The 13,186-nt window shown below is 33.1% G+C and overlaps 1 protein-coding gene across 10 annotated transcripts in view; it reads left to right on the top strand.

Moving 5' to 3' along the window:
• Positions 1 to 13,186, top strand: part of LOC127737994 (uncharacterized) — a 76,267-nt gene that overhangs the window by 15,468 nt on the left and 47,613 nt on the right. For all 10 annotated transcript variants that reach the window (XM_052248981.1, XM_052248974.1, XM_052248980.1 and 7 more), the window contains exons 2-5: positions 2,408 to 2,514; positions 11,836 to 11,931; positions 12,149 to 12,253; positions 12,859 to 12,998. In XM_052248981.1, the coding sequence (XP_052104941.1) occupies positions 2,416 to 2,514; positions 11,836 to 11,931; positions 12,149 to 12,253; positions 12,859 to 12,998 (440 nt within the window). In that variant the 5' untranslated portion in view covers positions 2,408 to 2,415. The remainder of the gene's footprint in view (positions 1 to 2,407; positions 2,515 to 11,835; positions 11,932 to 12,148; positions 12,254 to 12,858; positions 12,999 to 13,186) is intronic.

The raw sequence follows: 13,186 nt of genomic DNA, 5'->3' as shown, positions 1-13,186 counted from the left end.
GGGAAAGATATAAAGATGTTCCTAAATGAAGTGTTGGTACATTGTAAAGCTCAAAACACTATCTGACAACTTATGTCCAGCTACAAAATTTATAATAAGGTTTTGAAAATGTTTTATATGAAAAATGTTCATTATTTATCCTTCATAAACATGTATCAAAGATGATGACAATACATTGATTTTTTTTTACAAAAATGAATATAAAAAGAACAAAATGTATTTACATGTACTACAAAGTTTTTTTTCTCTTTTTTCTATAACAAGATAAGAACTTTGAGGATGTTTGGTTACCTTTTTGGCCAGATATAGTGTTATTTAATCTGTTGTCAACCATAAGCTATAATCAGCTGCACATTTATTTTGGGGTTTTACTACCATTGTCCCTAACTTTACTCATATTTTAATGTTGATTTCTTAGCTGCCTGGGAACAGTTGTTCAACATTGTCGTTAAATTTTAATGACACCCTAAAGACAGTTTAGCACAGTGTAATGACACTTTTGAACAACCAGGCCAAGAGTTAGAGAGCTACAAATACAATCATTTTTGTTGAGCCTGCAACGTTTATGTCGCGAAAGTGAGATGTAGCAATCCTAAATTCTGTTGTCAGCGTCAGTGTCATCAACATGTAGGCTCAGTCTGAGGTTAAAGTTTTTCAGTCATCAATAACATTGTCAAACCTTCATGGAATTTTATGAAATTTGGACAGAAGCTTGTTGATGACCAAAATACAGTATCCAGAGCAAAATTTTATGCCAGGTCCTGTTTTAGCTTGCTTATTGTTGAAGGCTGTACATTGACCTATAGTTGCTAACATCTTCATCATTTGGTCTCTGGTGGATAATTGTCTCATTGTTAATCATACCACATCTTCTTATTTCATATTAATCATGTTAATTCTACAAATTTGAAGCTAACTTGTTGCCAGAATTTTTATGCCCCACCTACGATAGTAGAGGGGCATTATGCTTTTTGGTCTATGTGTTCGTTAGTTCGTCCGTCCGTTCGTCCGCCTGTCCTGCTTCAGGTTAAAGTTTTTGATGAAGTTGAAGTCAAATCAACTTGAATCTTAGTACACATGTTCCCTATGATATGATCTTTTTAATTTTAATGCCAAATTAGAGTTTTGACCCCAATTTCACGGTCCAATGAACATAGAAAATGATAGTGCGAGTGAAGCATCTGTGTACTATGGACACATTCTTGTTCTAAACTAATTTTGTAAGACTTATCATCTAAATTATTATTTATACTCACAAATTGCAAATTTCTGGACACACTGGATGACTATGTGGTGTGGGCATTGCTCATTGTTGAAGGCCGTACGGTGACCTTTTAGTTTCTGTGTCATTTGGTCTCTTGTGGAGAGTTGTCTCATTTGCAATCATACCACATCTTATTTTTATATATACAACTTTTAATATGAGGTTGTATTTTATTTTTTCATGAAAATATTTTTAATCAGATTTAATTCTTATTGACTATTGATATTCTCAATTATTTATATATATAACATTACAAATGAAAAGTAATGTGTTGAAGTGTACTGTATTAGCAAAAAAACACATTGGTTGATGATTTAGAACATATTTGCAGCTATATTACATGTATGTATACTGCAGTCATCCAAAGTGGGTTCCAATTTAGCCTTTCATAATATTTATTTATAAGTGATTATAATCAATTATGAAAGGAGTAGGCCCGGTAAGACCCCTTTTTGGCCCCAAAATATAGCGTTTTTACAAAGTTGTTAAATTGTAAACTTTTAGCTATTTATTGGAAAGTAGAATACTTTTGTTACAAAAATATGGACTGTTTTTGATAATACAATGAACATGCATCAGGTACTAGCATCATTATTTCATGCAAACATACTGATATCTTCACAATTTTTAACATTTGTTCTAATTTTAAGACGGTTTTTGTCTGAAATGGAAGTTGCCGCACTTTTGTTCAGTCTTAATATTTAAGTATATGTTGTATTAAATGATAATACATAACATATATAAATACTGAGAGTGTACACGAATGCGGCCACTTCCATTTTAGACAAAAAACATCTGAAAAGTGACGTTGCATATTTGATAGAAATTTCATATTTAAGGTTGAATTTGAGCGTTTTTTATGACCAAATCAGTCCAAATCTTTTACAACAACTAATTGAATCAACTGAAGTAGACACTTAAGTGTTTAAAAAATGTCAAAAATCTTTCATCAGATGAACTTCAAATTTTAGGCCGAAATAAGCCCTTACCAGACCTTCTCCTTTTACAATTGATTATCTAGTAGTTGTATGCTTTATCCACCAACAATCAATTATAATCCATCATCAGAACATCACTAGACTCAGATATATATTAAATAAGTGCTATGAATTACTGACAATGGTTTTATGTTTTACACTTCAGATGGTACTATGAAGGCTAAAAGAGGGAAGTATAGATTGAGTCCAAATGAAGAGGCACAGCTAGTTAAAGATGAAACTGAGCGAAGACGTAAACAGAGAATTATACAAGTAATTTAACCTCAAAGTTTAATATTCATATAATCTAGAAAACATTGCTGAATCTCCAGTAGAGAAGCTTTGTATTGACAGTGGATTAAAATTATAGATATAATCTGTAAAGGTCTACAACTTTGTATTTGGCATTTCAACTGTTTTAATTTGAGTGCCGTTTGATAGTCTTATGAAGACAAAATGCACGTCTGGCATAAAAAAAAAAAAATTATCAACTTGGATCTTTGATGAGTTTTTTTTTCATTCTCGCCTAAGTTTTAGATCTATGAAGTTATTTACTGCATTTTCTATACAATTGTTAATTCTTTGATACATATATATATACATGCCTAAAATAATCTAAGTTTGCTGCATCTGTATTCATAATTTTTTTTTTAACATGGCATATTTATTTAAAAGTAAGCTAGACAAGTAGGAAAGCTAATACTTGCTTGAAAATTTACTTTTTAGTGTGTGTTCTGAGAGAGAACAAATAATTGAAAGTTTAAGAACAAACACATGATACTATAAATCTTGTTATGCACTATGTTTTGTTTATAAAAAGACTAAATAGTATATTATATGTTGGCCAGGTTTGTAGTATCATAAGTTCATAACTTGAATACTGTAAATTCAGAAATTATTGCGTGCATTTATTATTGCGATTTTGTCATTTTAGACTAAAATGCGATTTTAATTTTTGCGATATTGAGAAAAATCCTGTTTAATTCATATAAAAAATTTCAAAAAGCGAGTCTAAATTATTGCGATTATAACCCTGTCGCATTTTTCGCAATAATAAAAATTAAACATCGCAATAATTTCTGAATTTACAGTATCGTATCATTACTACCTGTTCACACTTTCTAGGAATTCTATAGCAAATATTTTATAGTAAAAGACAACATTTTGACCTGAATATTTTCATTTGATGTGCTTATTCAAGTTTTATTATCAAAGTTATGAATTGCATATTATTTCAAAATGTATTAGGTAAAACAAGAATTATGGATTAGTGTATTACCACAAATAATCTGATAAGTAACTTAAAAGTGGCGTTAGTATTAATTAGTATTCTCATTTTGCCGGATTTTATAAATAAACCTGAAAAGCTATTTAAAGTTGAATTAAATTCTGACTTCAGGCCTTAACAGTAATCAGTATTGTAATATTAACAGATACAATACGATGTTTTTTAAATTATGTTCCTACTTAATCAATTAAACGTGTGTAGACCAAATCCCCAAAAAAAATTTTCTTTGAAAAGCATAAATTTGAAATAATTATCCGAAACATATATAGTAAAGTGAGTCCCTTTGTAGGTATCATTAACAAAAAAGATGCATAAATGGACATTCTACCTAAATACACTAATGGACTCTCATCCAAGCATAACTTGGAATGTGAAGGATGAGAGTCATTCTAGTAATGGAGCCTGAGGCTCAAGAGGATATAACTTTAGCATTCTATTTGCCGGAGTTCGACGAGGCATAATAATTAACTCCCTTCAAAGAGGTCAAATTCCTGACCTATGACGTACTAACATGCTCATATAAATACGGCCCAGCTACCTGTGAAGCTCATATTTTTAAAGTTTGTTTATGCAACCACATCTCATGGGATGGGCATAATAATACCCTCAAAAACTGGGTGGGTAATTGTTATATCCTCTTGAGCCTCAGGCTCCATTACTAGAATGACTCTCATCCTTCACATTCCAAGTTATGCTTGGATGAGAGTCCATTCTACTAATTACGCTCTTCGGCTCTTCGAGGATATAACTTTAGCATGTTCAAAGAGTTGGCATAAACTAATCAAGGCGTAGATAAACAGAAAACTAAATAACATTTAACTTTACTGTTAATTCAACAAAATCTACAAATAACAAAATCATTTTGATTCATTTCACAAAATTAAAGTCCACTAAAGTTCAATAACTAATCAATGTTCAATAGCTGTACTCAAAGTTCACACTATACTCAAAATATTAATTATCATCGTTCAGGACAGCATGAGCAAATTTATTATCTCGGATAACTTCCTTATGATAAAATCTATAAAAGGTCCTACTACTTGACCAATTAGCAGTGTTCATAACTTCTTTCAAAGAAACTCCAGATCCATACGCAACAGATGTTGAAGTACTCCTGAATGAATGAGCGGAAAAATGTTCAACTCCTGAAAGTCTCAAAACCATTTTAAGCCATCTAGCTAAAGTGCTGGTTGTTACACTATTAAAAGTTCTGTATGAAATAAACAAATTGTCACATTTACGAACATTCCTTGTTCTCCTGACATATTCTTCTAAAGTTAGATATACACATAACTCTGGTTTATCATATTTGATAAAATAAATTTTTGGTAAAGGCACTCCTGGCCTAGAGGTTTTTAGAACCTTTTGAATATAAAAAATGTACCTATCAATATATTTTCCCATGTATCTTATGTCTAGTGCACTTAAAGTTTGAGCTCTAGAAGCAGTTGTAAGTGCCGCAAGTGCTATAGCTTTCAACGTAAGCATCTTTAATGATAAATTTGCCAAAGGCATTAAAGAACTTAAAAATTTTATAACCTTAGAGACATCCCATGTAAAAGTACATTTTAGTTTTGGAGGGTTTAAATTATAATATCCTCTCAAAAACTTAGGTAGAAAAACTGGGTTATTCACCCAAGTGACACCAAAATATATCAAAGTTTGAACTAACATAGATTTAAATGTATTAATTAGAGAATATGACAACTTTCTCCTCACTAAAGTGGTTAGAAATTTTATAACGTCTATTTCAGACGGTCGAAAAATACTGGTATATTGTTCATGACACCAAACTGTCCACTTTTTCCAACAATACTGATACTGTTTAACTGTTGCTGGCCTCCATGAGGACAAGATAATAGATATTTCGAATCTTGATAATCCTGAATTTTGCAGTGATTTCCTGATACAGCACATGCGACAAGTACAAGTTTTCTTGACAGTGGATGACACTCTATTGTGTGTGGCAAGTAGAGAAGATCTTTGTGTCTTGGTAATCTAATAGGATTACAAATCAAAGCTGAAATCAGTAAAGAAAACCAATTTTGAGTTGGCCAAAATGGCACAATCAATATAGCTCTTTGTACTTTATCTGCAGAAATTTTATTCAGAACTCTCCCTATTAGAGAAAAAGGAGGAAAAATGTATGGTTCAAAATTTGTCCATGACAAAGTAAAGGCATCTGTACTCATTGCTTCTGGATCATAAATCCAGGATACAAACTTGTTCATTTGAGCATTATGTCTAGATGCAAAAAGATCCACATTTGGAGTAAATAATTGTGAACAAATCCTACTACAAATAGGTTCGCTAAGTTTCCATTCATGATTATCAGAAAAGTTTCTTGATAATTTATCAGCTTGTAAATTACTTTTTCCCGGTATGTGCTGAGCTGTTAGAAAGATATCTCTATCTAAACACCAAGTCCATATCTCAATGGCTAAAGTGTCAAGTTTTTCAGATGTCATACCGCCCATAAATTGAATGTAAGAAACTGCTGTAGAATTATCTGATTTAATTCCAATGTGGCATTGACTACATTTTGAGCAGAAGGCTTTTAAAGCATAAAAAACTGACAATAACTCTAAAAAGTTAATATGACATATGGATTCTAGATGTGTCCAACGACCACCAGCTGTTTGTTTTTCATAACAAGCACCCCATCCTTTTAGAGAGGCATCAGTTTCTATCCAGAACAGAACATTGTCTTGTTTGATTGGTTTTCCATTTAATTTTCTTACATTTTTTAACCACCAATTAAGTTCTAATTTACTTTTTTCAGACAGAGTTATGATTTTATCATAATCGTTTGACCCTTTAAGATTTTCTATCTTATCTCGCTCTAAATTTCTATAATGTAGAGGTCCTTGTAAAACAGCATTAAATGCATGTATAATCAATCCAATTAGTTTTGCAAATAACCTGATGGTAATTCTTTTCTGGTGTAAAATCAAATTACAAAAATAAAGAATTTTTTCAATTTTCTCATCAGTCAAAAAGACTCTAAATTTGACAGTGTCAATAAGTAAACCAAAGAAAACTATACGTTGAGTTGGAATTACTACAGATTTTTTGGTATTGACTGTAAAACCAAGTTTTTCAATAACATTGGCCATAATTGAGGCTTCTTTAGAGCATTTTTCGTAATCTTGATTCATCAAAAGCGAATCATCAATATAATAACAACATCTGAAGCCATTCTGTCTAAACAGAGCATAAACAGGTTTCAACACTTTTGTGAAGACCCTTGGAGCAGAAGCAATACCAAATGGTAAAACCGTAAATCTATATAAATCATCTTTCCAGTAAAAGCATAGATATTTTCTGAAATTTTCATGAATTGAAATGCTAAAATAAGCATCTTTCATGTCTATGGAACAGCAAAAATCATTTTTCTGTATCAAACCTAAAGCATATGTTAAATTTTCCTGCTTGAAATGGTGATACTCAATAAATTCATTCAATTTTCTTAAATTGATGACTGGCCGAAGGCTATTATCCTTTTTCGGCACCAGAAATAAGTTTGAAATAAACTCGTTTCCACTTTCATGAATTTTTTCAATTGCTCCTTTTTTCAAAAGGGTTTTAACCTCTTTATTTACAAGTTCAATTTCTTTCGTACAAAACGAAATAGCTTTCGGTTTACGATATTGAACTGGTTTCTGTAAGAATTCTATCTTATATCCCTCGACAACATCTAGTATCCATTTGTCAGATGTAATTGTTTTCCAGAAACTTTTCTTTAATTTTCTTACCTTAGAAATAGAATTGACGTCTTTTATCGTCTTGGAAGGTGGAAACCACGTCCTCTTCCTCTTGACCTTTGCTGAGGTCGGCCTTTCAGATAAGTAGGCCTGTTGCCCTGCTGCTGTTCGCTTCCTGCAGCAGGGCCTCTGGAGTTTAAACTTCCAGACATGTATCTCCTGTTTGGACGAGAACTATTAATGCCAATAGGGATCTTAGTTGGATCGCCCAGCTCTTTAATTCTTGGCATAATATTGTCACCAAAGAGATTTTGGTTAACTGGAATATCATGTGAGCAAACTCTCTGATACCTAGGGTTCAAAAATCTTCTAATATCATATCGCCTTTTCATAGACAAACTATAATAGGCATTGCCCATAAGGCTAATGGAGTCTGATAACCCACTTTTGACTATAGAAGGATCAATTGGCTCCTTTTTAATGGCCAATTGATTTGCAAGATTAACAATAGGCACCATGCCTGCCATCATAGATTTTTGAACCTCTTGCAGGTACACATCACTAGAATGACTTGCCTGGGGATATTCTCCCAAATCTCTTTATTCACCTTGGGCACAACCATCAAGGAACAATTGTCAGGCCTTAAATGCCTTTTTGTTATTTCAGTAATACAATCTTTACTAGATTTGATAGACAAGGAAGCATTAACTGCTTTTGATAGATTTGTCCCTATTTTGGGCCCAGTTTTCTCCTCTGTATTAAGCTGAGGAATGTTCCACTCAGTATCTTCAGGGTTTTCATCGAAAACCTCACCTTTGTCTACTTCACTAGTAGGCTCATTAAAAGCTCTATGAAAAGCATCAGCTGGGTTAGCACCAATTACAGGTGGTGTTATAAAACCCATGTTAGGGTTATAACTATCTGATAAGTAATCAGTATCAAATTCATTAAAATCATAATTGTGAATTGGGTCGCTACCAATATCATGGTCACCCCAGCTGATCAACTCTGACCTGGGTGTAGGTACTTGTACCCTTTCATTACTTTCAACACCCGGTCTATTTTTATTAAGTGTCACGGATATATTATCTCGTGGTCTATTCTCATGACGTTCCGTATCAACACTGGAATGCGTCAAGGTGCTCGGGTTTGGCCCGGTAATATGTTTCTGAAAAGCTGCTGTTAAAGAAACTATATTTCTATTGAGATTATCAATCCCTAGCTTATCTTTCAACTTGTCTATGTCCTCGACATTAGACTTTGTTGAACGTTTAGTTTGTTTTTGTTTAGGGCCTTTAGCGGGAGTCAACTTCCGTTTAGTGGGTAATGCACTTCCCTTGATAACCCTGCTTTTAGTTTTACATGTAGGTTTCTCAACATTATGAGAATCTGCCCTAGTGTTTATCTTTTGTGTATTTTCACAAAACAAACTCTCTAAATCAGAATTAAGATTGTCCTCACAACCTGAGTTTGAAAGCGACAACACATCGTCGTCCGCCATTTGTACACAACACACCTGTACACAGGTGATAAAAACAAAGATAGCGTAAAGGTATCTTTAAATTTGGAACTTGGACAACGTCTCAAGTTATAACTTTCTGTTTGTAAAGAACTGGAACAACGTTCTCAGTTAAAAATTTTTATTTCATAAATCTGGACAACGTCTCAGAGAAAAATTTTCACAAGCATATACCTCGCCGCTCGGAAAATAAATATGAGCTTCACAGGTAGCTGGGCCGTATTTATATGAGCATGTTAGTACGTCATAGGTCAGGAATTTGACCTCTTTGAAGGGAGTTAATTATTATGCCTCGTCGAACTCCGGCAAATAGAATGCTAAAGTTATATCCTCGAAGAGCCGAAGAGCGTAATTAGTAGAATTGATATGGTGCTTTCATGACACAAAACCCTAAGTAAAGGAAGAGCACTTTATTGCACTTTTTCATTTTAAAGTCAAATGGAGGCCTGTAACACTGAAATAAAAGTTCACAACTCACTGCAAATTTTGAATGGCCCTAACACAACCAAAGGCAGTTTTTATACGACTGCAAAAATTTTTTTGGGATCGTATAATGGTATGATGTCGTCGTCTGCGTCGTCGTCCGAAGACATATTGGTTTCCGGACAATAACTTTAGTTTAAGTAAATGGATCGCTATGAAATTTTTTATGAAGGTTCAATACTACAAAAGGAAGGTTTGGATTGATTTTGGGGATGATGGTCGCAACCGTTTAGGAATTAGGGGCCCAAAACAAACATTTTTCTAGTTTCAGGAAAAAAACTTGTGGATCAGTATTTCGATTGCTCCGAAATTGTACCACAATGTTTAATACCACAAGTAGAAGGTTGTGATACATTTAAAGGGTTATGGGGCCAACAGTTTAGGAATTAAGGGCCAAAAAAGGGCCAAAAACAAGCATTTTTTCTAGTTTCCAGACAATAACTTGTGTGTAAGTGTATGGATCTCTCTGAAATTGTACTACATTAGGTTCCATACTACAAAGGAAAGGTTGGGATTGAGTTTTGAGGTTATTGCTCCAAGGGGGGTTTCAAAAAGTTGGGGGGGGGGGGGAAGAAATTTTTTAAGGGATTCATACTTTTTTTTCAAAATTTTTAAAATTTCAAATTTTTTAAAAGTTTCAAGAAGAAATCTTCAATTGCACAGTATTGTGCAATGAATTTATAAGATCTTTGACCACATTTATTTTGTGTCAGAAACCTATATTATGTCAAAAATTTGATCACAATCCAAATTCAGACAGTATCAAGCTTGAATATTGTGTCCAAATTTGCCCCAACTGTTCAGGGTTTGACCTCTGCGGTCATATCAGGCTGCGCTCAGCGAAGCATTTTATTGTAACTTCCAGACATAACTTGTGTGTTAGTGTAGGGATCTCTCTGACATTATACCACAAGGTTCCATATCGCAAAGGGAATGCTGGGATTGATTTTGGGGTTAATGCATTGCCTCAAAATTTTAGGAATTAGGGGCCAAAAAAGGGGCAAAAAACAAGCATTTTTCTATTTTCATGATAATAACTTGTGTGTAAGTGTATGGATCTTTCTGAAATTGAACTACAAGGTTCCATATCACAAAGGGAAAGCTGGAATTGAGTTAGGGGTAATTGCCCAAAACGTTTAGGAACAAGGGGCCAAAAATAGCATTTTTCTAGTTTCCAGACAATAACTTGTGTTCAAGTGTATGGATCTCTCTGAAATTGTACTGCAAGGTACCATACCACAAAGGGAAGGCTGGGATTGATTTTGGGGGTAATTGCCTCAAAATTTTAGGAATTAGGGGCCAAAAAGGGGCAAAAAACTAGCATTTTTCTAGTTTCAGGACAATAACTTGTGTGTAAGTGTATGGATCTTTATGAAATTGTACTACAAGGTTCCATATCACAAAAGGAAAGCTGGGTTTGAGTTTGGGGGTAATTGCCTTGAACGTTTGGGAATTTGGGGCCAAAAAGGGGCCTAAAAACAAGCATTTTTCTAGTTTCCAGACAATAACTTGTGTTCAAGTGTATGGATCTCTCTGAAATTGTACTGCAAGGTACCATACCACAAAGGGTATGCTGGGATTGATTTTTGGGGTAATTGCCTCAAAATTGTAGGAATTAGGGGGCAAAAAAGGGGCAAAAAACAAGCATTTTTCTAGTTTCAGGACAATAACTTGTGTGTAAGTGTATGGATCTTTATGAAATTGTACTACAAGGTTCCATATCACAAAAGGAAAGCTGGGTTTGAGTTTGGGGGTAATTGCCCTAAATGTTTTGGGAATTTGGGGCCAAAAAGGGGCCTAAAAACAAGCATTTTTCTAGTTTCCAGACAATCACTTGTGTTCAAGTGTATGGATCTCTCTGAAATTGTACTGCAAGGTACCATACCACAAAGGGAAGGCTGGAATTGAGTTTGGGGTTGATGAATCATAAGGGGGTTCAAAAATTTTAGGGGAGGGATTTTTTTTTTCTTTAAAATTTTCCATTTTTAATTGGTTATTTCTGATTTATATATAAAAGCAAATAATAATGATATGGTTTGAATAGGTAAATTAAAAAATTTTAAGTTCTTAGACCACATTCATTCTGTGTCAGAAACCTATGCTGTGTCAAATATTTAATCACAATCCAAATTCAGTGCTGTATCAAGCTTGAATGTTGTGTCCATACTTGCCCCAACTGTTCAGGGATCGACCTCTGTGGTCGTATCAAGCTGCGCCCAGCAGAGCATTTTATTAGTTATTATCTTAAAAACTGTAAGACTGTAGATAAAAAGAAACTTAAAATAGCAAAAAGAACTAGCAAGACCAGATCTACAAATAAATCAAAATGGCCAAAATCATCAATCCTTCTAGGAATTATTGCTCTTACATGAAGATTCTTTACCATTTTTGCTTTAATCTATAAAAAAATACATTAAATAGAGAAAAATGTTAGATCTAAGAATAAGTTACATTTGATTCCTTATCAGTGATAATAAACTCTGATTCCATTCTGTTCTATATTTATCTACAAATTAAACAGGTATACACTGAGCATCCTCACTCTGCTATTTTTTTTAAATTTGAGTCGTATTTATTATTGTTTTACATGTCTTTTACAGGTAAGAGAACAGTCCAAGCAAAATGCTGAAAAGATAAGACAAGCTGTTAAACTAGAAAGAGACAGACAAGTTACTAAATTGGCTGTAGAATTACAGGTAAACTATGCTGAACATTTTACTTATATCATTTGGTGAAAGTGAACATTGGCTAATGAACATAGAAATTGAAATATATTGACTTCAGATGCCTATATCTTAATAAGATTATCCAGTTTACAAATTTTGATGTTTTACTTGTATTTGTCAGATTATTAAACATGATGAATTAATAAAAAAAGACGTTTTCTAAAAAGAAGTAATTCTTTATTTTCAGAATCAGTTAGAAAAAGAGAAAGATGAAAAAGTTAGGAAGTTAGAGACTCAGTATGAAAATTCATTGAAAAGCATAGGTCAAGGTCATAAAGAGGCAGTCGAACAAGTAAGTTATAGATATTTCATATAATGGTCAGACCAAATTGAGTGACCTGAGATTATATAACTTTATGTAAAGATGTGTGGGACAGTATAAATCCATTCAATATATATATATAGTACTAGGTATGTAACTCTGGCCTACATGTAATGCTTCATTTTTTTTTATTAAGGCATACTATGGTAGTTTAAAAAAATGTTTTTATAGATCATTCTGCTTGTTTCTAACCTGCTGGCTTGGGAAAATCTCAGATTGATATTTTGTAAGGAAGATAGACATAAAAAAATGAATACATGTATTTTGATGACAAAAAGTAGTGTTATTATTGTTCTTGGCCAAAAATTAAATTGGAAAAACAGCTCAGTAGAAGGGACTCATGTAATGGAAGTTACACCAGATGGTAAGCCCAAATTTAAGCCATTACTGACAAATATGACAATTTTTAGATCCTTTCTTACTTTCTGATATTTAAACATTTGAACTAGCTCAAGTTTCAGAATACAATTGTCAGGTGATATTCATGGGTATTTAGAATTTTATAATATCTGGATATCTTAAAATATTTTGCAATACAATTTCATTAAATGTGAAACTTTCTGTTTCTTACACAGTATGACAGAACTGAAGAAAGGGAACTTCTACAGAAGGAAGATAACAGAAGAGCTGAAGCAAGGGGATCAGCAGCCATGGACAAACTCAAAAGGGAAAGAATGTTTCGCGAATTTGAAGAAACAAAACAAATAAAAGCTAGGTAATGTAGAGTGTTTCTTGAACATCAAAAATATATTAAGAAATTCAAAAAAGTTATAGTGCAAACTTCTGTTATTGATAATGACAATTTGTCAATCATATTTAGCTAATGTTTAAAGGTATGACATTTACCCTTTGTTGAATTAATGGAAGACATTATTTAAGACAACAACCATGAAATGTTGCAAA

Source organism: Mytilus californianus, unplaced genomic scaffold, assembly GCF_021869535.1.
Source record: "Mytilus californianus isolate M0D057914Y unplaced genomic scaffold, xbMytCali1.0.p SCAF_4, whole genome shotgun sequence".
Classification (NCBI taxonomy): Eukaryota; Metazoa; Mollusca; class Bivalvia; order Mytilida; family Mytilidae; genus Mytilus; species Mytilus californianus.
Note: the sequence above shows the minus strand (reverse complement) of the source record. Positions and strands in the feature narration are given on the sequence as shown.